This window comes from Oncorhynchus nerka, linkage group LG16 (assembly GCF_034236695.1).
Source record: "Oncorhynchus nerka isolate Pitt River linkage group LG16, Oner_Uvic_2.0, whole genome shotgun sequence".
Lineage (NCBI taxonomy): Eukaryota > Metazoa > Chordata > Actinopteri > Salmoniformes > Salmonidae > Oncorhynchus > Oncorhynchus nerka.
Window position 1 is genome coordinate 22,045,969 of NC_088411.1, and position 25,528 is coordinate 22,071,496.

The 25,528-nt window shown below is 45.0% G+C and overlaps 3 protein-coding genes across 7 annotated transcripts in view; 2 read left to right on the top strand and 1 right to left on the bottom strand.

Annotated features, from left to right (window-relative positions):
• The window catches only part of LOC115144238 (putative sodium-coupled neutral amino acid transporter 10), a 35,838-nt gene extending 22,327 nt beyond the window's left edge, over positions 1-13,511 (top strand). For 3 of the 5 annotated variants that reach the window (XM_029685117.2, XM_029685115.2, XM_029685116.2), the window contains 6 exons: positions 2,349-2,549; positions 2,748-3,128; positions 3,236-3,346; positions 5,301-5,321; positions 11,040-11,177; positions 11,340-13,511. In XM_029685117.2, coding sequence (XP_029540977.1) covers positions 2,349-2,549; positions 2,748-3,128; positions 3,236-3,346; positions 5,301-5,321; positions 11,040-11,177; positions 11,340-12,454 — 1,967 coding nt within the window. In that variant the 3' untranslated portion in view covers positions 12,455-13,511. The remainder of the gene's footprint in view (positions 1-2,348; positions 2,550-2,747; positions 3,129-3,235; positions 3,347-5,300; positions 5,322-11,039; positions 11,178-11,339) is intronic. The other 2 variants (XM_029685118.2, XM_029685121.2) reach the window with 2 other exon arrangements.
• Positions 13,512-13,753: 242 nt separating this feature from the next.
• Positions 13,754-16,158, bottom strand: ndufaf8 (NADH:ubiquinone oxidoreductase complex assembly factor 8). Its single transcript, XM_029685153.2, has 3 exons — positions 15,853-16,158; positions 14,661-14,771; positions 13,754-14,562 (listed from the first exon to the last, which is right to left on the bottom strand). The coding sequence occupies exons 1-3, from the start codon at positions 15,931-15,933 to the stop codon at positions 14,542-14,544; spliced, it is 213 nt and encodes a 70-aa protein (XP_029541013.1). The 5' UTR covers positions 15,934-16,158; the 3' UTR covers positions 13,754-14,541.
• Positions 16,159-17,850: 1,692 nt separating this feature from the next.
• Positions 17,851-21,717, top strand: LOC135561176 (AP-4 complex accessory subunit tepsin-like). The gene is made up of 8 exons (XM_065002316.1): positions 17,851-17,987; positions 18,041-18,107; positions 20,004-20,076; positions 20,222-20,313; positions 20,517-20,608; positions 20,740-20,809; positions 20,901-20,960; positions 21,703-21,717. The coding sequence occupies exons 1-8, from the start codon at positions 17,851-17,853 to the stop codon at positions 21,715-21,717; spliced, it is 606 nt and encodes a 201-aa protein (XP_064858388.1).
• Positions 21,718-25,528: the final 3,811 nt, after the last annotated feature.

Sequence of the window (25,528 nt, forward strand, 5' to 3'; positions counted from 1 at the left end):
ACGGAAGCCACCCCTCAGTAAAAGGTACATGACAGCCCACCAAAAAGCACCTAAAGGACTCTTAGACCATGAGAAACAAGATTCTCTGGTCAGATGAAACCAAGATTGAACTCTTTGGCCTGAATGCCAAGTGTCAGATCTGAAGGAAACCTGTCACCATCCCTACGGTGAAGCATGGTTGTGGCAGCATCATGCTGTGGGGATGTTTTTCAACAGCAGGGTTAGGAGACTAGTAAGGGAAAGTTGAACGGAGCACAGTACAGGGAGATCCTTGACGAAAACCTGCTCCAGAGCGCTCAGGGACCTCAGGATGGGGCGAATGTTCACCTTCCAACAGGACAACGACCCTCCACACACAGCCAAAACAATGCAGGCGTGGCTTCGGGACAAGTCTCTGAATGTCCTTGAGTGGCCCAGCCAGAGCCCGAACTTGAACCCGATCTAACATCTCTGGAGAGACCTGGAAATAGCTGTGCATCAACTTTCCCCATCCAACCTGACAGAGCTTGAGAGGTTCTGACATATTCAATCAATCATTATCCCAGTCTGCTGTTCCCACATGCTTCAAGAGGGCCACCATTGTTCCTGTTCCCAAGAAAGCTATGGTAACTGAGCTAAACGACTACCGCCCCGTAGCACTCACTTCTGTCATCATGAAGTGCTTTGAGAGACTAGTCAAGGACCATATCACCTCCACCCTAGACCCACTTGCTTACCGCCCCAATAGGTCCACAGACGACGCAATTGCAACCACACTGCACAAACCCATCTGGACAAGAGGAATAACTATGTGAGAATGCTGTTCATCGACTACAGCTCAGCATTTAACACCATAGTACCCTCCAAACTCGTCATCAAGCTCGAGACCCTGGGTCTTGACCCTGCCCTGTGCAACTGGGTACTGGACGGGCCACCCCTAGGTGGTGAGGGTAGGTAACAACATCTCCCCCCGCTGATCCTCAACACTGGGGCCCCACAGGGGTGCGTTCTGAGCCCTCTCCTGTACTCCCTGTTCACCCACGACTGCGTGGCCATGCACGCCTCTAATTCAATCATCAAGTTTGCAGACGACACTACAGTGGTAGGCTTGATTACCAACAACAACGAGACGGCCTACAGGGAGGAGGGGAGGGCCCTCGGAGTGTGGTGTCAGGAAAATAACCTCACACTCAACGTCAACAAAACAAAGGAGATGATCGTGGACTTCAGGAAACAGCGGAGGGAGCACCCCCCCTATTCACATCGACGGGACAGTAGTGGAGAGGATAGAAAGTTTTAAGTTCCTCGGCGTACACATCACGGACAAACTGAAATGGTCCACCCACACAGACAGCGTGGTGAAGAAGGCTCAACCTCAGGGGCCTGAAGAAATTTGGCTTGTCACCAAAAGCACTCACAAACTTTTACAGATGCACAATCGAGAGCATCCTATCGAGCTGTATCACGGCCTGGTACGACAACTTCTCCACCCACAACCGTAAGGCTCTCCAGAGGGTAGTGAGGTCTGCACAACGCATCACCGGGGGCAAACTACCTGCCCTCCAGGACACTTACACCACCCGATGTCACAGGAAGGCCATAAAGATCATCAAGGACAACAACCACCCAAGGCACTGCCTGTTCACCCCACTATCATCCAGAAAGCGAGGTCAGTACAGGTGCATCAAAGCAGGGACCGAGAGACTGAAAAACAGCTTCTATCTCAAGGCCATCAGACTGTTAAATAGCCACCACTAACATTGAGTGGCTGCTGCCATACATGTAAAAAATGTATCACTAGCCACTTTAAACAATGCCACTTAATATAATGTTTACCCTACATTACTCATCTCATATGTATATACTGTACTCAATACCATCTACTGCATCTTGCCTATGCCGCTCTGTACCATCACTCATTCATATATCTTTATGTACATATTCTTCATCTCTTTACACTTGTGTATAAGGTAGCTTTGGTGAAATTGTTAGGTTAGATTACTTGTTGGTTATTACTGCATTGTCGGAACTAGAAGCACAAGCATTTCGCTACACTCGCATTAACATTGCTAACCATGTGTATGTGACAAATAAAATCTGATTTGATCTGCAGAGAAGAATGGGAGAAACTCCCCAAATACAGGTGTCCCAAACTTGTAGCATCATACCCAAGAAGACTCTTTTATGTGATAATGTGTGTAGATTGATGAGGGGGGAAAACGATTTTATCCATTTTAGAATAAAATTTATAAAATAATGTAACAATAACGTGACAAAATGTGGAAAAAGTCAAGGGGTCTGAATACTTTCCGAATGCACTCCATTCTCTCTCTCTTGTCTCTATCTCTCATTTCTCTCCCTCCCAACAGTAGAGAAGCCAGTGGCAGTGAAACAGCCTGAGGTGAAGCCTGTGTTAGTGGAGAGGCCTAAAGCCCCAGCTGCAGTAGAGCCAGACCATCCAGTGGAGAGACAGCAGGAACAGGCTGAGCCCCCCCAGATCAAAGGACCTGAACAAGCAGTAGCAGACATGAAAAAGAAGGAGGAGGTACAGCTGGACCGCCCCGACGCAGGTATGGAACTAGGGAGAAAGTTTCAGAACCTAGGAGAACCTGTTAGAACCAAGCAAAATCCACTAGACTGCAACATACAAGAAAACCAGTAATCTACAAGTGCTAGGTTTAAAAAAAAAAGTCAGGAATACTATTTACAGCAACACCTGAAAACCCATGTGTTATACCTGTGTGTGTGTCCCTCCTCCCTCCCTTCAGGTGTGGCGGTACCTGATGGGGAGGCCCATCGGCACGAGCCGCCCATCCCTCACGATGAGGTCCAGATAGAGAAGAGGAAGAACGACGCCGAGCTGGAGGAGGAGAAGAACCAACCTGCAGCGGGAGGAGAAGAGGGGCAGTCTGAGGGAGGAGAGAAGAAGGAAGTGGTGGTGAAAAAGGAGGAAGTGGAAGAGGCCGAGGCTCAGTTCAATGAGGTGCTGGAGAAGCCTGACCCGGGGGTGGGGAAGAAACAAGAAGTCCTGCCCCTAAAGGAAGTGGAGAAACTTGACCCAGTGAAAGAGGTGCTTGCTGTGAAGGATATGGTGGCTGAGCAGGCGCTGGTTGAGGATTCGGCCAAAGCCCCAGATGCTGCTGGGAAACGTGCGTATGACTGTTCTTTATCCAGAACATTCAATCAACTCAGATGCTCAGGGATTTGATTGGCAGTAGATGTTTGACGTCACCCGACCTTTGACACTGTGGTTTAGGTGAGCCGGCGGCCCCAGTTCCTGTAGCAGTGGTTCCTGGGGCAGCGGAGGTGGCTGCTGCTCCAGAAGCAAAGGAAGAGAGGGAGGGAGGAGCAGAGGACAAAATGGATGGTAAGTGGAAGAGTAAGAAGGAGTAAAGAATTGAAGTACAGACCAAGGACCAGGGCTAGCAGCTCATAGAATGGATGGATTTTTTAATAAATTCTTGTTATAGTGGATATACAGTGAAGTCGGAAGTTTACATACACCTTAACCAAATACATTTAAACTCAGTTTTTCACAATTCCTGACATTTAATCCTAAAAATGCCCTCTTTTAGGTCAGTTAGAATTACAACATTATTTTAAGAATGTGAAATATTAGTAGAGAGAATGATTTCTTTCTTTCATCATATTTCCAGTGGGTCAGAGGTTTACATACACTCAATTAGTATTTGGTAGCATTGCCTTTAAATAGTTTAACTTGGGACAAACATTTCGGGTAACCTTCCACAAGCCTCCCACAATAGGTTGGGTGAATTTTGGCCCATTCCTCCTGACAGAGCTGGTGTAACTGAGTCAGGTTTGTAGGCCTCCTTGCTCGCACAGGCTTTTTCAGTTCTGCCCACAAATTTTCTATGGGATTGAGGTCCGGGCTTTCTGATGGCCCCTCCAATACCTTGACTTTGTTGTCCTTAAGCCATTTTACCACAACTTTGAAAGTATGCTTGGGGTCATTGTCCATTTGGAAGACCCATTTGCGACCAAGCTTTAACTTCCTGACTGATGTCTTCATATGTTGCTTCAATATATCCACATAATTTTCCTTGCTCATGATGCCATCTATTTTGTGAAGTGCACAAGTCCCTCCTGCAGCAAAGCACCCCCACAACATGATGCTGCCACGGTTGGGATGGTGTTCTTTGGCTTGCAAGCCTCCCCCTTTTTAGTCCAAACATAACAATGGTCATTATGGCCAAACAGTTCTATTTTTGTTTCATCAGACCAGAGGACATTTCTCCAAAAAGTACTATCTTTCTCCCCATGTGCAGTTTCAAACCGTAGTCTGGATTTTTTTATCCAGATTTCGGAGCAGTGGCTTCTTCCTTGCTGAGCGGCCTTTCAGCTTATGTCGATATAGAACTAATTTTACTGTGGATATAGATACTTTTGTACATGTTTCCTCCAGCATCTTCACAAGGTCCTTTGCTGCTGTTCTGGGATTGATTTGCACTTTTCGCACCAAAGTATGTTCATCAGAACACATCTCCTTCCTGAGCGGTATGACGGCTGTGTGGTCCCATGGTGTTTATACTTGCGTACTATTGTTTGTACAGAATAACGTGGCACCTTCAGGTGTTTGTAAATCGCTCCCAAGGATGAACCAGACTTGTGGAGGTCTACCATTTTTTTTCTTAGGTCTTGGCTGATTTCTTTTGATTTTCCCATGATGTCAAGCAAAGAGGTCCTGAGTTTGAAGGTAGGCCTTGAAATACATCCACAGGTACACCTCCAATTGACTCAAATTATGTCAATTAGCCTATCAGAAGCTTCTAAAGCCATGACATTTTCTGAAATTTTCCAAGCTGTTTGAAGGCACAGTCAACTTAGTGTATGTAATCTTCTGACCCACTGGAATAGTGATACAGTGAATTATAAGTGAAATAATCTGTTGGAAAAAATGACTCCTGTCATGCACAAAGTGGATGTCTTAACCGACTTGCCAAAACTATAGTTTGTTAACAAGAAATGTGTGGTTAACTCCAACCTCAGTGTATGTAAACTTCCCACTTCAGTTGTACCATTCCATGCTATGTCTGTATTCTTTCTCGTACTCTGACTTGTACCACCTCTGTCTGTCTGCTTCTCTCTCTATCTCTGTCTATCTATCTCTATTCTCGCTTTCCATCTCAAGTGTGTCTTTGGCAACAAGCTTTTGCCTGGTTGTTTTTGAAGTGGGATTCTCTCGTTACTTTCTCGCTCTTTGGCTTGATTCACACTCATTTTTGGTTTCTCTCTGCTGACTCACTCTTTCTTTTCTCTCTTTCACGCTCCTTTTCTTTTCCTCTGCCGGGCTCCTGTCACAGTGATAAAAAAGATGGTTGCAGGTATGAACTCCTCTCTCCTACTTTATTCACATCTAGTCATTCAATCAACTAATGAAGTCTGGAGATGAGAGCGTAGTACCCAGTTTAGTCATATTTTCTAGTTCTGCCCCCCCCCCCCAACCCACATGGCCATAATCCCCAAGTCCTAACCCACCTCACGCCCTCTCACACAGTACCCCCCCCACCTTGCCTAAACTGCTCACATCTTGTTTGTAGCAACCATTAGTTTGACTGAGTTATCCCTCCTCCAGCCTCCCACCCATAAACACATCCCTATGCTGTTTGTTTGGATAAATCGAATGCTCCTTCTCCCTCCGATGTAGATACCAATACTGCTCAATATACAGTGCATTCGGAAAGTATTCAGACCCCTTGACTTTTTGCACATTTTTTGTTACAGCCTTCTAAAATGTATTCAATTGTTTATTTTTCTTCATTTATCTACACACAGTACCCCATAATAAGAAAGCAAAAACAGGTTTGTCAACATTTTTGCCAAATAATAAATAAAAAAACTGATCACATTTACATAAGAATTCAGACCCTTTACTCTGTACTTTGTTGACGCACCTTTGGCAGCGATTACAGTCTTGAGTCTTCTTGGGTATGACGCTACAAGCTTGGCATACCTGTATTTGGGGAATTTCTCCCATTCCTCTCTGCAGATCCTCTCAAGCTCTGTCAGGTTGGATGGGGAGCGTTGCTGCACATCTATTTCCTGGGCTCAGAGACTTGTCCCGAAGCCACTCCTGCGTTGTCTTGGCTGTGTGCTTAGGGTTGTTGTCCTGTTAGAAGGTGAACCTTCGCCCCAGTCTGAGGTGCTGAGCGCTCTGGAGCAGGTTTTCATCAAGGATCTCTCTGTACTTTGCTCATTTCATCTTTCCCTCGATCCTGACTAGTCTCCCAGTCCCTGCTGTTGAAAAACATCCCCACAGCATGATGCTGCTACCACCATGTTTCACTGTAGGGATGGTGCCAGGTTTCCTCCAGACGTGACGCTTTGCATTCATGCCAAATAATTAAATCTTGGTTTCATCAGACCAGAGAATCTTGTTTCTCATGGTCGTTTTAGGTGCCTTCTGCCAGGCGGCAGGGTAGCCTAGTGGTTAGAGCATTGGACTAGTAATCGGAAGGTTACAAGTTCAAATTCCTGAGCTGACAAGGTACAAATCTGTCGTTCTGCCCCTGAACAGGCAGTTAACCCACTGTTCCTAGGCCGTCATTGAAAATAAGAATTTGTTCTTAACTGACTTGCCTAGTAAAATAAAGGTAAAAAAAAAAAAAAAACTTCAAGTGGGCTGTCATGTGCCTTTTACTGAGTGGCTTCCGTCTGGCCACTCAACCATTAAGGCCTGATTAGTGGAGTGCTGCAGAGATGGTTGTCCTTCTGGAAGGTTCTCCCATCTCCACAGAGGAACTCCAGGAGCTCTGTCAGAGTGACCATCGGGTTCTTGGTCACCTCCCTGACCAAGGCCCCCCGATTGTTCAGTTTGGCTGGGCGGCCAGCTCTAGGAAGAATTTTGGTGGTTCCAAACTTCCTCCATTTTTAAGAATGATGGAGGCCACTGTGTTCTTGGGGACCTTCAATGCTGCAGACATTTTTTTCGTCGCCTTCCCCAGATGTGTGCCTCGACACAATCCGGTCACGGAGCTCTACGGACAATTCCTTCAACATAATGGCTTGGTTTTTGCTCTGACATGCACTGTCAACTGGGCCTTTCCAAATCATGTCCAATCAATTGAATTTATCACAGGTTGACTCCAATCAAATTGTAGAAACATCTCAAGGATGATCAATGGAAACCGGATGCATCTGAGCTCAATTTCAAGTCTCATAGCAAAGGGTCTGAATAGTTTATTTTTAATACATTTGAAAAAAATGTTGATTAAAGATATTCGCTTTGTCATTATGGGGTATTGTATGTAGATTTTTTTTTCTCGCCTTTATTTAACCAGGTAGGCAAGTTGAGAACAAGTTCTCATTTACAATTGCGACCTGGCCAAGATAAAGCAAAGCAGTTCGACACATACAACGACACAGAGTTACACATGGAGTAAAACAAACATACAGTAGAAACAAGTCTATATACGATGTGAGCAAATGAGGTGAGATAAGGGAGGTAAAGGCAACAAAAAAAAGGCCATGGTGGCAAAGTACAGTGCCTTGCGAAAGTATTCGGCCCCTTTGAACTTTGCGACCTTTTGCCACATTTCAGGCTTCAAACATAAAGATATAAAACTGTATTTTTTTGTGAAGAATCAACAACAAGTGGGACACAATCATGAAGTGGAACGACATTTATGGGATATTTCAAACTTTTTTAACAAATCAAAAACTGAAAAATTGGGCGTGCAAAATTATTCAGCCCCCTTAAGTTAATACTTTGTAGCGCCACCTTTTGCTGCGATTACAGCTGTAAGTCGCTTGGGGTATGTCTCTATCAGCTTTGCACATCGAGAGACTGAAATTTGTTCCCATTCCTCCTTGCAAAACAGCTCGATCTCAGTGAGGTTGGATGGAGAGCATTTGTGAACAGCAGTTTTCAGTTCTTTCCACAGATTCTCGATTGGATTCAGGTCTGGACTTTGACTTGGCCATTCTAACACCTGGATATTTGAACCATTCCATTGTAGATTTTGCTTTATGTTTTGGATCATTGTCTTGTTGGAAGACAAATCTCCATCCCAGTCTCAGGTCTTTTGCAGACTCCATCAGGTTTTCTTCCAGAATGGTCCTGTATTTGGCTCCATCCATCTTCCCATCAATTTTAACCATCTTCCCTGTCCCTGCTGAAGAAAAGCAGGCCCAAACCATGATGCTGCCGCCACCATGTTTGACAGTGGGGATGGTGTGTTCAGGGTGATGAGCTGTGTTGCTTTTACGCCAAACATAACGTTTTGCATTGTTGCCAAAAAGTTCAATTTTGGTTTCATCTGACCAGAGCACCTTCTTCCACATGTTTGGTGTGTCTCCCAGGTGGCTTGTGGCAAACTTTAAACGACACTTTTTATGGATATCTTTAAGAAATGGCTTTCTTCTTGCCACTCTTCCATAAAGGCCAGATTTGTGCAATATACGACTGATTGTTGTCCTATGGACAGAGTCTCCCACCTCAGCTGTAGATCTCTGCAGTTCATCCAGAGTGATCATGGGCCTCTTGGCTGCATCTCTGATCAGTCTTCTCCTTGTATGAGCTGAAAGTTTAGAGGGACGGCCAGGTCTTGGTAGATTTGCAGTGGTCTGATACTCCTTCCATTTCAATATTATCGCTTGCACAGTGCTCCTTGGGATGTTTTAAAGCTTGGGAAATCTTTTTGTATCCAAATCCGGCTTTAAACTTCTTCACAACAGTATCTCGGACCTGCCTGGTGTGTTCCTTGTTCTTCATGATGCTCTCTGCGCTTTTAACGGACCTCTGAGACTATCACAGTGCAGGTGCATTTATACGGAGACTTGATTACACACAGGTGGATTGTATTTATCATCATTAGTCATTTAGGTCAACATTGGATCATTCAGAGATCCTCACTGAACTTCTGGAGAGAGTTTGCTGCACTGAAAGTAAAGGGGCTGAATAATTTTGCAAGCCCAATTTTTCAATTTTTGATTTGTTAAAAAAGTTTTAAATATCGTTCCACTTCATGATTGTGTCCCACTTGTTGTTGATTCTTCACAAAAAAATACAGTTTTATATCTTTATGTTTGAAGCCTGAAATGTGGCAAAAGGTCACAAAGTTCAAGGGGGCCGAATACTTTCGCAAGGCACTGTAAATTATAACAATGATTGGGCCTACTTATACATAATTACACAATCATAAGCTTTATATTCCATTGGTTAATATGTAGGTGCAATAATCCTATCTGCTATCATATGTATAACATATTTGTTTAATTAGTTTTTTATTCAGTTAGCACGGTATGTATTAATTCATATGATCTCATTTTAGAAGAGATGTCCTCTACCCAGACACTTGTATTAACCATGGCTGATGGAATTACCAAGCTTTTAAAAATCTCAATTCATAATCGCAATATCTGGCCCAAAACATGTGCACTTGGGTATTTTGTCCAAATCATGCAGCCCTATTGTATTCTCTGATTGCTTCTGTAATTCAAACTCTTGACTCCTACCGGTAGGCCCAACAATTGGGCGAAGAAATTAGAGCCCAGGTCAGCGATGACGACATAGAAGGCAATACACGTCCCCAACATCAGACCTATCATACTGTAGAGGAAGAGCGGGAGAGACCAAGAGAAAGTGGGAGGAAGAGGGAGAGAAATTCAGATATTAGCATTTGATCAAGGCTCTAAAGACACAAGACATACATCAAAACAGTATTGGCTCTCAAAGGAAAGGACACATACCTGGTCTCCACCAGTGTTTTGCCTGGTTTGCCGTAGGCATGGAAAGCTAGGCCAGCATAGGTCCTGCGTTTGGTGCTGTTAGCCGTGTGGACCAGAAACATACACGACTGGTGGGTCATCCACGAACAGAAGAACAGCAACAAAGTCCCCAGCACTATCCCACACTAGAGCGAGAGAAGCAGAGACAGAGAGGGTTATGTCAAAACTGCAAATATGGCAACTCTGTCATACACATTTCAGTTTGACAGGGGCATGATGGGGGCCTAAAACTGCAATTCGGTACAAAGATGTCAAGATCAGCATAAAGCATGAGGTGCATAGCCTGTATAATGCACCTGTTAAGGCGCGTGGAAAGGTAAACACGGAACAAATGTTCACTCATTGCCTGCCGTCACACTAGTAGCTTGATGATTGTGTCCCACTTGTTGTTGATTCTTCACAAAAAAATACAGTTTTATATCTTTATGTTTGAAGCTTGAAATGTGGCAAAAGGTCGCAAAGTTCAAGGGGGCCGAATACTTTCGCAAAGCACTGTAAATACAATATAGCAAGTAAAACACTGGAATGGTAGATTTGCAGTGGAAGAATGTGCAAAGTAAAAATAAAAATAATGGTGGTGGTGCAATAATGATATAATGGTGGTGGTGCAATAATAAATATTGGTGCAAAGGAGCAAAATAAATAAATAAATAAAATAAATACAGTAGGGAAAGAGGTAGTTGTTTGGGCTAAATTATACTGTAGATTGGCTATGTACAAGGCAGCGATCGGTTGAAGAGCATGCATTTAGTTTGACTTGTATTTAAGAGCAATTGGAGGCCACGGAAGGAGAGTTGTATGGCATTGAAGCTTGCCTGGAGGGTTGTTAACGGTGTCCAAAGAAGGGCCAGAAGTATACAGAATGGTGTCGTCTGCGTAGAGGTGGATCAGAGACTCACCATTAGCAAGAGCGACATCATTGATGTATGCAGAGAAGGTAGTCGGTCCAAGAATTGAACCCTGTGGCACCCCCCTAGAGACTGCCAGAGGCCCGGGCAACAGGCCCTCCGATTTGACACACTGAACTCTATCTGAGAAGTAGTTGGTGAACCAGGCGAGGCAATCATTTGAGAAACCAAGGCTGTCGAGTCTGCCGATGATTGATGATTTAATACATTTTATAATATGGCTGTAACATCACAAAATATGGAAAAATGGAAGTTGTCTGAATACTTTCTGAATGCACTGTATGATTTATGAACTTCACCCCATCGCTGTGCCATTTCATTTGGTACATTCCAACCCCTCTCACTTGTAATTGACTCCCCCTGTGTGTGTTTTGGTATGTTCTAACCATGTCTCCCCCCATGTAGAGGGTCAGTTGGACCATGCCGTTCTGCTGCAGGTTATAAAGGAGCAGCAGGAGCAGCAGAAGAGACTGTTGGACCAGCAGGAGAAACTACTGGCTGTCATACAGGAACAACACCAGGAGATGCACCCCAAAAAGACAGGTGTGTGTACACACACACACACACATACTCAGTGTGTGCACTCTCGTACATGCTCTAAGTTTATATTCTGATGCATGTCTAAGTGCTGAGTATGAGTAATTGAAATGTTAGGTCAGTTAAAGGGAAAGTAAATAATGATCTTTGTATCTTGTGTTACATCAGATGGAGCTCCAGAGGCTGATGCAGAGAAGGGAGTACAGGAGGAGGGGGGAGCATCCAAGCCCAAAGACCCAGATCAAGATGGCCCTGCCCTGGCCTCAGATGCCAAGGAGCCCAAAGGAGCAGGAGCTCTACAGGCCGGAGGGGCCGAGCCTCACGTCCAGCCCCAGAATGAGGTCCTCCCTGTGGAGAAGAGTGCAGAAGAGCAGGTCGTCAAAGTGGTTCTCCCCGTGATCCCCAAGGAAGTAGTCCAGGAAGTCCCTAAACAGACAATTGTGGCAGGAGCAGCGTTGGAGGCCCCTAAGGAGAGGGAGCTGGGAGCTAGAGGGGTACCGCTGGGTCAGAAGGTGGCAGAGGGGGTGAAGCTAGAACCAGACCAGCCCAAACACAGAAAGGAGCAACCACCACCTGCTAAAGCTGAGGACCGGCCAGGGAAAGGATCGGTAGAGGCAGTAGTAGACAAGGACAAGGAGAGGATGGAGAAAGAGACACTGGAGGAGGAGAGGATCAATAGAGAGGTGCAGGCGAGAGTGGAGAAGGAACGGTTAGACAGGGAGAGGAGAGGGAAACTGGTGAGAGAGCAGGAGATGGAAAAAGACCAAGTAAAGAAGGAGAGAGCGGAGAAAGAGAGGCTGGGAAAGGAGCGAGCAGAGAGGGAGAAGGTGGATAAGGAGAAAGCAGAGCAAGAGAGGATCCAGTGGGAGAAGGAAAATACTGAGAGAGAGGTGATGGAGAGAGCAAAGAGGGGAGGAAGAGGGGAGGAACAGGCTCTGGCTGTAGCTGGGCCAGGACCTGTCGAACCAGGAGAACTAGGGGCTGTGAAGAAGAGTGGACGGGACCTGAAGGAGAGGGCAGCCGTCCAGTCAGACTCCAGGGACTTTGTGGAAGCCCAGCCCCAGGTGATCCACGAGAAGGAGAAGGCCAGGGACCAAGGAGACATGGACCTGAGGAGGAGAAGGAGAGCCCTGGGGGTAGGAGGTGCTGGAGGGGAGTCCAGGGAGGGTGAGCTGGAGCCATTCTTGGACATGGGGGGGTCAGATCTCCATGCAGCCTTGGGGGGAGCACTGGTACACACACGCCAGATTAAACAGACCTCTGAGCTTGAGAGAGACGAGTAACAGGGACTGGGTAACGGCATACACGCACATGAATACGGTATAACATACACTCATGGACCGTTGGGTTGGACTGTGTGAATCCCTATATTTAAACAAACACACTCTCACATAGTGGGTCAGACTGTGCACACACACACTGGGTCAGACTGCGCTAACCTTGTACACATGTTCATACTAATCACAACGCATACACACACTCTTTCTCTCCCCCACACAGTCATGTACCGTGGATCACACTCTATTGCCTTACCACCTGCCTTCACAATACCTGACAAGTACAGGAGGAGTGTGAGTGTGTGAGATGCATTGATGTGATAGGGAACATTCTGGCTGCATTTACACAGGCAACCCAATTCTGATCTTTTTCACAATTATTGGCAAAAGATCTGATCTGAATTGGTTTGCATCTTCATGTGACCTTAGTCTGTGGGCATCTATTACCAAATACTAGTGCTTTCTTTAGTGCTCCTTCCATGATTCCAGAAGATACAGGATAATAGTGATGATAAAGATATTGTAGCAATGATCACATATTATTCTATAATAATATGCTGTATAATGCTGCCATAGTTCTAGTCTTTATTCAAAATATATTTGTATGTAAATGTTAACTTATTTTTAGTGGGGTGAGATTTGGACTAGAATGTATGTTAAGCGATGCAATACCACATACAGAGTTTCCTTTTTAATCCTGTGTTTTGAGAGAGCAATGTACCATCTATCCAATGACTTGTATTTTAGTCATTTTAAATCCCTTGATACTTCTAAGTGATTTGGCGTTTTCATTTTGGCTCTGGAAAGATTACGTGCTGGTGTTTTTGTTACTGTAGTGGTTTTGTTAAGCCCAATGTATGTTGGTCATCGTGTGTAAATAGCATCTATATGTTCTCTGGACTGTCGCTAAATGTCCTCCTGCTGGGTTTGACATATTTTTGGAAAGCGTTCCAAGAACATTTAAATAGGGATCAATTGGTTAGCTTCAGTGCTTCTTCCAGATCATTTGACTCTTGATTTTGAAAACAGAATCATATTTTTGATGAATAAAAATAAGAATGTAGTGCTGTAGAAATGAGTATCCTTGTCACACACGGTACAATTCCAATATGATTTCATTTTGTGAGTTCTGAATCCATAACTGTGATTCTACATTCCACATTCTTGTGCCTTACATGTGCTACAGCAGTGGTTCTTCTGTGACTTAAAAGGAATATGGTTCTTTTGTTTTGTCATATCCTGTGTGTGAGGGCTCCACTGCTTTGTGCCTTTATCCTAACTTGGGGTGAAATGAACGGGTCGAAGTGAATATCTTTATGCCTGTATTGAGATGTAAATGCATCATTTCCAGAACAGAAGTGCAATTAGTCGTCATCTCTCGCTCTCTATTCTTGTAGCATTTGAAACAGTGGCTTGGACTTCTACAATGGTGCCCAGTGCTGTGGCTACCATAAGGAACAGTGAATGAAATGGACTTCATAGAGGGAGGACATCAACAGTGGCTTCATAACTCCTCATGACTTCTTTTAGAATTAGAGTTATTTCATTCTGGGTCGATTCATATTTCTGAAAATGTCACAATATGAAATGTTGGTTGTCAATGTGTGTTGTGTACGTTAACCAAAGAGAACCCCCATACACCAATTTGCATATTTCTACATGACAAATACACAGTCCTGCAAGTCTTCGGTGGTGGGTTACATGTTATTACATAGTCAAACGGTATGACCTTGACACACTATTGAAGAACCATGCTAGCATTACCTCTGGGACCAACAACAGGTCCAACATTATGCTTGTGGGACTAGTCAAGATATCTTTCAGCACCTGCCATTGCATTACTGAAACAGTACTACATGATGTTTATGGAACAACGGGGACATTAGGTCCACTGCCTGGGGTGTAGTCATTAGTGCAGACTGCAAACAGATGCAAATGTTTTACAATGTAATTGAGCGTTTCTATTGAACAAATTCAGGTAGGTCCCCGTCCGTTTAGTTCCTAGTGAATACACCCCTGTTTATGTTCACGATAAAGCCTATGTCCAGCAGAATGCACTATATGTCCAGCAGAGATGTGTTGGGCGGAATGGTCTACTTCACTCCCTTCTTGGCCTGCAAGACAATAAGATGATCAAGTCAGTTGAATTTATACATCAAAGACAGACAAAATGTCATAGAAAATGATGGAACACCTGTAATATGCCACTCACTGCTGTAACAATGCAAGTCTTCAGAGCATCAAACTCTTTAACACACAGGTCCTTTCTCAGCTCCTGTCTGCCTGTGGTAGTAGCTGTCACACACTTCCCATAAGCTGCAGCCTGAGGACATGATATTCAAAAGTCAGTATTTAGATCAAACTTCTGTTGGAGGATGATTGTGGAAACACAATAGATATTATTGTTTAAGGCAGTGTTTCCCCCTTCTTTTATTTTACGAGCTTCCTCCCCAAAAGCATCATCCAGGGCCACAAGCCAAATCCCTTGGTGGGCCGCCCCAGTTATACAATGGTAGGAGAAACCCTGGGACAAGTTCTCACATTGGCAGAATGACAACTTAACTTGGCTTTATGCTTTTGGATATTGTATGGCAAACAGTGGCCATCTAATACTGAACAAAAAAATAAACATGTAAAGTATTGGTCCCATGAGCTTAAATAAAAGATCACAGAAATGTTCCATATGCACAAAAAGCTTACTTCAATTTTAGAAAAATTTGCTTACATCACGCTTAGTGAGCATTTCCCCTTTTCCAAGATAACCCATCCATTTGACAGGTGTGGCATATCAAGAAGCTGATTAAAGCGGCATTATTATTACATAGGTGCACCTTGTGCTGGGGACAAAAAGTCAGCAGTTTTGTCACATAACACAATGCCACAGATGTCTCATGTTTTGAGGGAGCGTGCAATTGCCATGCTGACTACAGGAATGTCCACCAGAGCTGTTGCTAGAGAATGTGATGTTAATTTCTCTACCATAAGCCAACTCCAATGTCGTTTTAGAGAATTTGGCAGTATGTCAACCGGCCCCACAACCGCAGACCACGTGTAACCACGCCAGCCCAGGATCTCCACATCCGGCTTCTTCAACTGCGGGATCGTCTGAGACCAGCAAACTGATGAAACTGAGGGGTATTTATGTCTCTAATAAAGGCCTTTTGTGGGGAAAAACGAATTCTGATTGGCTGGACCTGGCTCCCAGTGGGTGGGCCTATGCCCTCCCAGGCCCACCCATGGTTGCACCCCTGCACAGTCATGTGAAATCCATAGATTAGGGCCTAATTTATTTATTTGAATTGACTGCTCTCCTTATATGAACTGTAACTCAGTAAAATCGTAGAAATTGTTGCATATTGCGTTTATATATTTTTTCAGTATGAATTTGTTTGGTGGCTACGCACCTCACCAGAACACTGGGCAAACAGCTCTGGGAACCGTCTCATCCTCTCCCGACTGCGAGTCCACACATTTGTCCCCGACATGATCAGTTGTGTGAGCAGCAGCAGAGATGGACACTTGTTCAATACTCTTTGACAGTGGAAAAACAACGAATAACAATCTAATGCCCCAGCATTAGCTCTTGTACAATATTAGCGAAGTATCATAGAAATAAAAGGCATTCGTAGGAAAATATCCACTCAAATCATTGGCTCGCCCAGACCATGGACGGCACCATGTTGTTGACCCTGAATCAGGAAATGACACGCATGTAAATCTACAAACGTGATTTGTTAATTTCCACGTCCATCTTCTTTTGTGGGGTTTATCAGCGATTGGCAACCAACGTTATGGTGCATTACCGCCACCTACTGTACTGGAATGTGGGTCGGAGACCTGCTAGCCCCGTTAAATTAAAAAATATATATATTGTATCTAATGACGTTCTACTCAGTATACTATTTAAACAAATTTCCTGTATACCCTTCTCCCTCATACTGGATCTCAGCCTCTCTCTTCCCGCTCATACTGCCCACACGGTATCAGTACATGCTCCACTGTCTCTGGTTTCCTGGCAAGAATCACACTTTCCTGCTGGATGCTTTTCTATCACATTTATAGTCTTATTCAACTGGCTGCTACATGAGCTAAAGGACTGCAGACTCATCAATACTGCACATGAATAAGATCAAATAACTTCTCTGTCTGCCTTGACTTCCTCCACCCACAGCAAGGCCAACAGTATGGCCATCAGCTCTGCTGTATATACAGCCAGATGATCTGTAATACGTTTCCTGACTGCCACCCCACATTCTTGCACTACAAATGCTGACCCAGTATGTCCTTGGAAGTCCTTGGTCCTTGGCTGCCAAACCATACACTATACTGCCATAATCTATTACAGATTTGAACAATGCAACATACAGTACATGTTCCTCAATGAGGATCGGCCAGCCCCCCCACTCAATCACCGTCAGACAGCACATCACATCTAGCACCTTCTTACAGTTTCCCACCACTCTCTCAATGTGTTCTGCCCTGGTCAGCCTAGTGTCAAAGTACACTCCAAGGACCTGAAGGCCCCCACCCTCTCCAAGTTTCTCCTATATAACCTCAAGCGTACCTCATCTACCACCTTCCTCCTGGTGAATAACACTTTACTTTACTGACTTTATCGTCCCCCTATGGGGAAATTTTGTTGCAGCGTCATGTACACGTTTAAAGTGGCGTTTAAATAACAAAACAAATTGACAATACAACTTTCATAACAGTACATAACAATAAAAAGAGACTAGCCTCACTGGGTCGATAGGAACATTAGCCCAAGCTATTTAGGAGGGATATCACACCTGGCACAAATGATTGTCTAGTTGTGTTTTTCCTGCCGAGGGGTGCCCTAAACCTGCGCCCAGAGGGGAGTAGTTCAAAGTCCAGGAACAGGGAGTGGCTTGGGTCTAAAATGATTTTGTGAGCCTTGCGGAGGGCCCTGAACTTAAAGACCTCATCCAGGCCTGTATGTTTGACTCCAAGTACCTTGCTTGCTGTGGTGACAATCCTTCTCAGCATATTTCTCTGGCTGACAGTGAAATTGCCAAACCAACAAACAATACAAAAGTTAAAATACTCTAAATGAAAGATTTGTAAAACAGAGTCAGTATAGGACAATTAACATTAAAAGAGCTCAGCTTCTTGAGAAAGTACAGTATCTGTTGACTCTTTTTGTAGATCAGGTCTGTACATTTACTCCACTGAAGCTCATTGTCCAAGAGGACACCCACATATTTGCATTCCTCTACAATCTCTATGTTCTGACCTCTGATAGATGTTGCAGAGTTAAGTGTTGTACGCTTCCTGAAGTCTACGCACATCTCTTTGGTCTTATTGGTATTGAGGACCAAGTGTGATTGGTCACACCACTCTACAAAGTCATCTAGGACCGGGCCATGGTGTTCCTCGTTATCATGCAACAGGCTGATCAAGGCAGTGTCATCAGCGAACTTAACGAGGTGTCTGTCAAGATGGAAACTAGTACAACTATTAGTGTACAAGAGGAGTGGGGACAAAACACATCCCTGAGGAGAGCCTGTGTGGGTGTTGCGTATGTCTGACACGTGGGGACCTATTTTGACCCGGCTGTGACCGTTGGCTCAGGAAGTCCAACAGCCACAAAACCAGCCCCCCATCTAAGGGGAAGTCCCGAATGAGTCTGTGCCAGAATGTAAGGCTGGATTGTGTTGAAGGCAGAAGAAAAGTCAACAAACAAAACCCTGACATGGGATTTGGCTCTAGATGTCTATAGACCATGTTAAGGAGACTACACCCTCTAGATGTCTGTAAACCATGTTAAGGAGACTACACCCTCTAGATGTCTGTAAACCATGTTGAGGAGACTACACCCTCTAGATGTCTATAGACCATGTTAAGGAGACTACACCCTCTAGATGTCTGTAAACCATGTTAAGGAGACTACACCCTCTAGATGTCTGTAAACCATGTTGAGGAGACTACACCCTCTAGATGTCTATAGACCATGTTAAGGAGACTACACCCTCTAGATGTCTGTAATCCATGTTAAGGAGACTACACCCTCTAGATGTCTGTAAACCATGTTGAGGAGACTACACCCTCTAGATGTCTATAGACCATGTTAAGGAGACTACACCCTCTAGATGTCTGTAAACCATGTTGAGGAGACTACACCCTCTAGATGTCTGTAAACCATGTTGAGGAGACTACACCCTCTAGATGTCTGTAAACCATGTTGAGGAGATTAAGAATGGCATCATCAACTCATCTGCTGGGCTTCACAATTTTCTCAAGGCATTTCATTTCTAAGGATGTCAAGGCGAAAGGGCGGTAGTCATTCAGCACAGATGGATTAGATGTGATTAGACACTGTCTGAGTTCTCTACAGAGAACCTGAATCCCAACATTAATGCCCATCGCTCTACCTCATCAATTGCTTCCTGTACCTTCCTGACTATGTATGGCACATTTCTTCCCCTCTTCTGTAAGGCGCCTTCATCTGCAAATGTTTAATTTTTTTATTTGATTTATTTCACCTTTATTTAACCAGGTAGGCAAGTTGAGAACAAGTTCTCGTTTACAATTGCGACCTGGCCAAGATAAAGCAAAGCACATACGACACATGCAACGACACAGAGTTACACATGGAGTAAAACAAACATACAGTCAATAATACAGTAGAAACAAGCAACATTTATTGGATGCCAACCGCAGTTAAACCTCACGAAGAAGAAGAACGAGATGGCAAAATCATAGCAATATTCAAGGAATGACTGGCTTTCCTTCAAAACGTTGGTGCTATTTACAAATATAAACACTATGAAAAATAATATTTTGATATCTGTATGTCACATTTTGCGGGAACAGTAAATAGTTTTGTATATTCCATTACGCCCACTGTTTACTGTACCACTACAGCAGCCTAACTAACGTTAGAATGCTAGCACATCATATGACATCACAGTCTCTGAACAGGAATCGTATGTCATCGTCAGACTAGACTTGAGCTTTACAGTCCGTCGATATGATTTCTTCCCACACTGTTTCACCACGGACCCACCCTGTGTGTCCTGTTTGTGCTAAAGACAAAATTGATGCTTTGGCCTCCCAAGTGGTGCAGTGGTCTAAAGAACTGCTTGAGGTGTCACTATAGACCTGGTGTTTGATCCCACAGCCAGCCGTAACCAGGAGACCCATGAGGCGGAGCACAATCGGATTAGGGGAGGGTTTGACTGGCCGGGATTTCCTTGTCCCATTGCGCTCTAGCTACTCCTTGTGGCGGGCCGGGGGCTTGCAAGCTGAACAGTGTTTCCTCCGAACCGTTGGTGCGGTTCGCTTCCGGGTTAAGCGAGCAGTGTGTCAAGAAGCAGTGTGGCTTGGAAGGGTCGTGTTTCAGAGGACGCATGGCTCTCGACCTTTGCCTCTCCCTAGTCCGTAGGGTAGTTGCAGCGATGGGACAAGCCTGTAACTACCAATTGGGGAGAATTTTTTTTTTTTTTTAATAATTGAGGCTATGACATGACAGCAATTCTTGCTAAATGTTCTATTCTGGGCTTCACCTGGCCATGCCTGATGATCTCTCTCTCAGGTTCCCACTCTGATGAAAGCAACAGCAGATGATGAATCGCCTTGTCCTGGCTACCTCTTTGAAGAAATCGGAAGTATCCTTTTAACCCCTTCACCTCCCACTGTATGATGATACAGCACTGTGTTCTGATATGAAAAATCATTTAGTAAGATTCACCTCTTTTCAAAGTCAACTCAAAGACAGTACAGTTTGCATCCTTTACCCTCCTGGCTGTGTAGAAATCTCCCAGGAGTCCACTGGGTGTGGTCAGTTCCTGTTGGAGTACCTGTTGAAGAGGCAGGAGGTAGAATCCTGCCATGTCAAAATAAAGGTGAGCTCAGCTAGCCAGGTTAGCAGGATTTCACCTGCATTAAGAAACCCCAAACCCTGAATTTTACCATAGTTTGTTAACTGAGGCTGAAGAGGAATCATGTAGAAGAATGAAGCTAATCCTCACCATATATAATATAATCTATTAATCTGTTCCTCCTGAGCCTTATCCCTCTTCCCTTTCCATCGTTTCTGTCCTTCCAGGTTCTGAAGATCTTCGTCCATCTCTGTGGCCACGGATTGCCTCACTTTCTGACAGAACTTGGACGGAAATCCACCTTCATCCAACAGGCCTCAGGTGAGATGATGGACATGACGATGATGATATGACCAGTAACACACCTCACTGTCTCCATTTCATCTTTCTATTTACGACAGTAGCATTTCAGAGAGCTATGAGTGTTATACTGAATATGTGTTTTTCCCTTCAATTTAGTGGTCCCCCTGATCCCATCCATGGCATTGCTCTGTATCAGAAAGTGAGGGCCACAGCACAGGTGGCCAAGAGAATGAGAGACTATGTCTAAGCCAATCACTATCCCTCTATGTATCTCACACAATGCTAATCCTTTCATTATCTGTCTCCAGGACATAGACAGGTTACTTTTCACAGACACAGCCTCTCCCCAGAGCAGCAAACTAGCCATGGTGAGTACATTATATTGTTGTTATTCCATGTTCTGCATGTCTACCTTACATTTACATGTTAGTCATTTAGCAGGTGCTCTTATCCAGCACTACTAACAATTAGTGCATTCATCTGGAGATAGCTAGGTGGGACAACCACACATCTCAGTCATAGTAAGTAAGATTTTCCTCAATAAAGTAGCTATCAGCAAGGTCTAAGTTAGTAAGGGGGGAGCTGTGCGATTATTTAAGATAAAATCACATTTTATTGGTCACATACACGTGTTTAACAGATGTTACTACGGGTGTAGCGAAATGCTTGTGTTTCTAGCTCCGACAGTGCAGTAATATCGAACAATTTCCCAACATATACCCAATGCACACAAATATAAGTAAGGAATGGAATTAAGAATATAAACATATATGGATGAGCAATGTCAGAGAGACTAAGATACAGTAGAATAGTATAGAATACAGTATATACACATGAGATGAGTAATGCAATATATGTAAACATTATTAAAGTGACGAGTGTTCCATTATTAAAACAGCCAGTCATTTCAAGTCTGTCACACCCTGATCTGCCTCACCTGTCCTTGTGCTTGTCTCCACCCCATCATGGTGTCACCCATCTTCCCCATTATCCCCTGGGTATTTATACCTGTGTTTTTTGTCTGTCTGTGCCAGTTTGTCTTGTTTTGTCAAGTCAACCAGCGTGTTACTCTATGCACCTGCTTTTTCCTTCTTCTCTGTTTTTTACTAGTCATCCCGGTTTTGACCCTTGCCTGCCTTCGACTCTGTACCCGCCTGCCTGACTATACTGCCTGCCCTGACCTCGAGCCTGCCTGCCACTCTGTACCTCCTGGACTCTGACCTTGTTATGATCTTTGCCTGTCCACGACCATTCCCCTGCCTGCCCCTTGGATACTAATAAATATCAGAGACTCAAACCATCTGCCTCCCGTGTCTGCATCTGGGTCTCACCTTGTGCCCATATAGTATGAACTGGCCATGACAGACCCAGCAGACTTGGACCAGCTCAGCCACGCTGTCTCCCTGCAGGGAGCCACCATTGGAAGGCATGAGGAGCAACTGCTGGACCTTTTGGAAGGGCTTCATTCCCTGACAGAATGCCACAACCAAGGGTTCAAGGCTATTATGGAGAAAATCAGTGAGTTAGCTCATAGGCAGCCTGCCACCTCAGAGACCTCCCAACCTCCCAGTAACCGGTCTACTATCAGTGGTGGGTTTGTACAGCCTACCCCGGCTCCCTGAGAACCCCGCTTACCTCCCCTGGAGCAATATTCTGGGGATCCTGAAACATGCCAGAGTTTTCTTTCTCAGTGCTGCCTTATTTTTGAGCTACAGCCATTATCGCTCCCTTCAGGCCGGTAGAAGATAGCGTTTATTACTACGCTATTGACGGAAAGGGCACTCTCCTGGGCTACGGCAGTTTGCGAGCAACAATCCGCCATTTGTCGCCATCTGGAAGATTTCATGGCAGAGGTGAGGAAGGTGTTCGATTCTACAGTATCCGGGAGAGAGGTGGCCCGAAAACTACTTAAATGATGTCAAGTGTGGCAGACTACACAGTAGATTTTCACACGTTGGCTGCCGAGAGTGCCTGGAATCCGGAGTCCCTATTAGATACCTTCCTTCATGGGCTTTCAGAGGAAATAAAATACAAGCTAGCAGCTCGGGAGTTACCGCTGGGCCTCGATTCCCTTATCGCCCTTACTCTTAGGATTGATGGGTGTCTACGGCAACACAAGAGTAAGAGGAGGTCTGGTCTTGGGCAAACTCGTTCATCCACTGTTGCTCATTCATCACCAAAGGAATCCGTAAGTCCCCAAAGGCTGTATTTCCGAGAAGACCCGAAGCCACCTGAGTTCTGGGAATCCTCTAATTCCCATCAACCGCACTCCCTTTTAAGTGATACTGCTGTGGGGAGACCAGTCTAAGTCTCTCCTGGTGCTCATGGACTCTGGGGCGGCTGAGAGTTTTATGGACGCTACCCTAGTTTCTGAATTAATTCATATTTATTTATTTATTTTTGAGTGATATAACAATTTACCATTTGGAGCTTCCCTTTGAGTCAATGTTTTGTGTTCCTTTACTCAACTGGTAGTAAGCACAGGGGAGGCTAAAGAATGTTTTGTACATTTCCACTCATCTCCTCTCTGTTCCCATGGACGCTAGAGCACTGGACGGCCACTCCATTGGTAGGGTTACCCACAGCACTGTTCTTGTTAATCTGCGGGTTTCAGGAGTGAGGCTATACAGCTTCTCCTCATTGAGTCCCCCAATGTTCCTGTTGTTTTGGGATTTTCTTGGCTCCAAAAACACAACCCCATTATTGACTGGACCACGAGTTCAATCCTGGGTTGGAATCCATTCTGCCATTCCCATTGCCTCAAAGCAGCGCAGCCTTCCCTGAGACGGCATCCTCAAGGCTTAAGTCAAGCCTCAGATTTCTCTGCAGTCCCGCAGAGTACCATGACCTCCTGGGGGTCTTCAGCAAGGCACGGGCTACTTCTCTTCCCCAGCATCGTCCCTACGATTGTGGCATTGACCTTCTCCCAGGCACCACACCGCCTCATGGTTGACTATATTCCCTATCCGGCCTGGAGACCAAGGCCATGGAGGACTATATTGAGGACTATCTGGCTGCTGGAGGAATCCATCCTTCTGCATCCCCTGCCGGCACAGGGTTTTTCTTTGTGGAAAAGAAGGACAAGACTCTGTGTCTGTGCATTGACTACCGGGGCCTTAATGACATAACGATCAAAAATCGTTACCCCCTTACACTCCTCTCCTCAGCTTTCAAACCTCTCCGGGGGGCTACCATCTTCTCCAAGCTGGACCTTTGGAATGCCTACCACCTGGTTCGGATACGCAAAGGGGATGAGTGGAAGACAGCCTTCAACACTGCCAGTGGACATTATGAGTACCTGGTCATGCAGTTTGGACTCACCAATGCCCCAGTTTTCCAGGACCTGGTAAAGTATGTGCTCTGGGACATGTTACTGCCTGCTCATACTGCCTGCCCTGACCTCGAGCCTGCCTGCCACTCTGTACCTCCTGGACTCTAACCTTTTTATGCCCTTTTGCCTGTCCACGACCATTCTCTTGCCTGCCCCATGGATACTAATAAACATTAGGAATCTGCCTCCCGTGTCTGCATCTGGGTCTCACCCTGTGCCCTTATAGTCTATGTATATATGCAGCAGCCTCTAACTGCTAGTGATGGCTATTTAACAGTCTTGAGATAGATGTTTTTCAGTCTCTCGGTCCCGGCTTTGATGCACCTGTACTGACCTTGCCTTCTGGATGATAGTGGGGTGAACAGGCTGTGGCTTGGGTGGTTGTTGTCCTTGATTTGTTTGATCTTCCTGTGACATCGGGCGGTGTAGGTGTCCTGGAGGGCAGGTAGTTTGCCCCCGGTGATGCTTTGGGCAGATCGCACCACCCTCTGGAGAGCCCTGCAGTTACGGAAAGTGCGGTTGCTGTTAGTGATACAGCCCGACAGGATGCAATTGTAAAGGTTTGTGAGGGTTTTAGGTGCCAAGCCAAATTTCTTCAGAGGTTGAAGAGGCTCTGGTGCAACTTCTTCTCTACGCTGTATGTGTGGGTGGACCATTTCAGTTTGTCAGTGATCTGTACGCATAGGAACTTGAAGCTTTCCACCTTCTCCACTGCAGTCCCGTCGACTTTCTTTTGTTGATGTTGAGTGCAAGGTTATTTTCTTGGCTCCCAGAGCCCTCACCTCCTCCCTGTAGGTTGTCTCATCATTGTTGGTAATCAAGCCTACTACTGTTGTGTCATCTGCAAACTTAATAATTGAGTTGGAGGCGTGCTTGGCCACCCAGTCATGGGTGAACAGGGAGTACAGGAGGGGGTTGAGCACGCACCCTTGTTGGGCCCCAGTGCTGAGGATCAGCGGAGTGGAGGTGTTGTTTCCTACCTTCACCACCTGGGGACAGCCCATCAGAAAGTCCAGGACCCAGTTGCACAGGACTCAATGAGGAGAACAGGGCCACAAACTTAATGATGAGCTTGGAGGGTACTATGGTGTTGAATGCTGAGCTAGTCAATGAACAGCATTCTTACGTAGGTATTCCCCTTGTCCAGATGGGATAGGGCAGTGTGTAGTGTGATTGCATCGTCTGTGGATCTATTGGGGCGGTAAGCAAATTGAAGTGGGTCTAGGGCGTCAGGTAAGGTAGAGGTGATATGATTCTTGACTAGTCTCTCAAAGCACTTCATGATGACAGAAGTGGGTGCTATGGGGCGATAGTCATTTAGTTCAGTTACCTTCGCTTTTTGGATACAGGAACAATGGTGGCCATCTAAAGCATGTGGGGACCAGTGATGGGTCATTCGCGAACGAGTAGGCTCTAAGAGCCGGCTCTTGTAGGTGAACGTTGGGAGCCGGCTCGCATATCAGAAGAGCCTAATCTATTTATAAAAAAAATTAAGATGTGAATAATCAAAATATTTAAATGAATAGAATTAACTAATGCAAAGAGCAACATTTTTTGTAATAATTATATAGGCCTAAATGCTCAAGCGCGCACACACATTCTTTC

What these genes read in the sequence shown, in the direction of transcription:
- ndufaf8 (XM_029685153.2), bottom strand. Translation starts at nt 15,933, where the DNA reads ATGTCGGGGACAAATGTGTGGACTCGCAGTCGGGAGAGGATGAGACGG. An exon ending in TTGCCCAGTGTTCTGGTGAG is followed by an intron (nt 14,772 to 15,852) that starts GTGCGTAGCCAC and finishes TCATGTCCTCAG; the next exon opens with GCTGCAGCTTATGGGAAGTG. An exon ending in AGACTTGCATTGTTACAGCA is followed by an intron (nt 14,563 to 14,660) that starts GTGAGTGGCATA and finishes ATTGTCTTGCAG; the next exon opens with GCCAAGAAGGGAGTGAAGTA.
- LOC135561176 (XM_065002316.1), top strand. Translation starts at nt 17,851, where the DNA reads ATGCAACAGGCTGATCAAGGCAGTGTCATCAGCGAACTTAACGAGGTG. An exon ending in AGAGCCTGTGTGGGTGTTGC is followed by an intron (nt 17,988 to 18,040) that starts GTATGTCTGACA and finishes CCGTTGGCTCAG; the next exon opens with GAAGTCCAACAGCCACAAAA. An exon ending in GAATGAGTCTGTGCCAGAAT is followed by an intron (nt 18,108 to 20,003) that starts GTAAGGCTGGAT and finishes TCTCTCTCTCAG; the next exon opens with GTTCCCACTCTGATGAAAGC.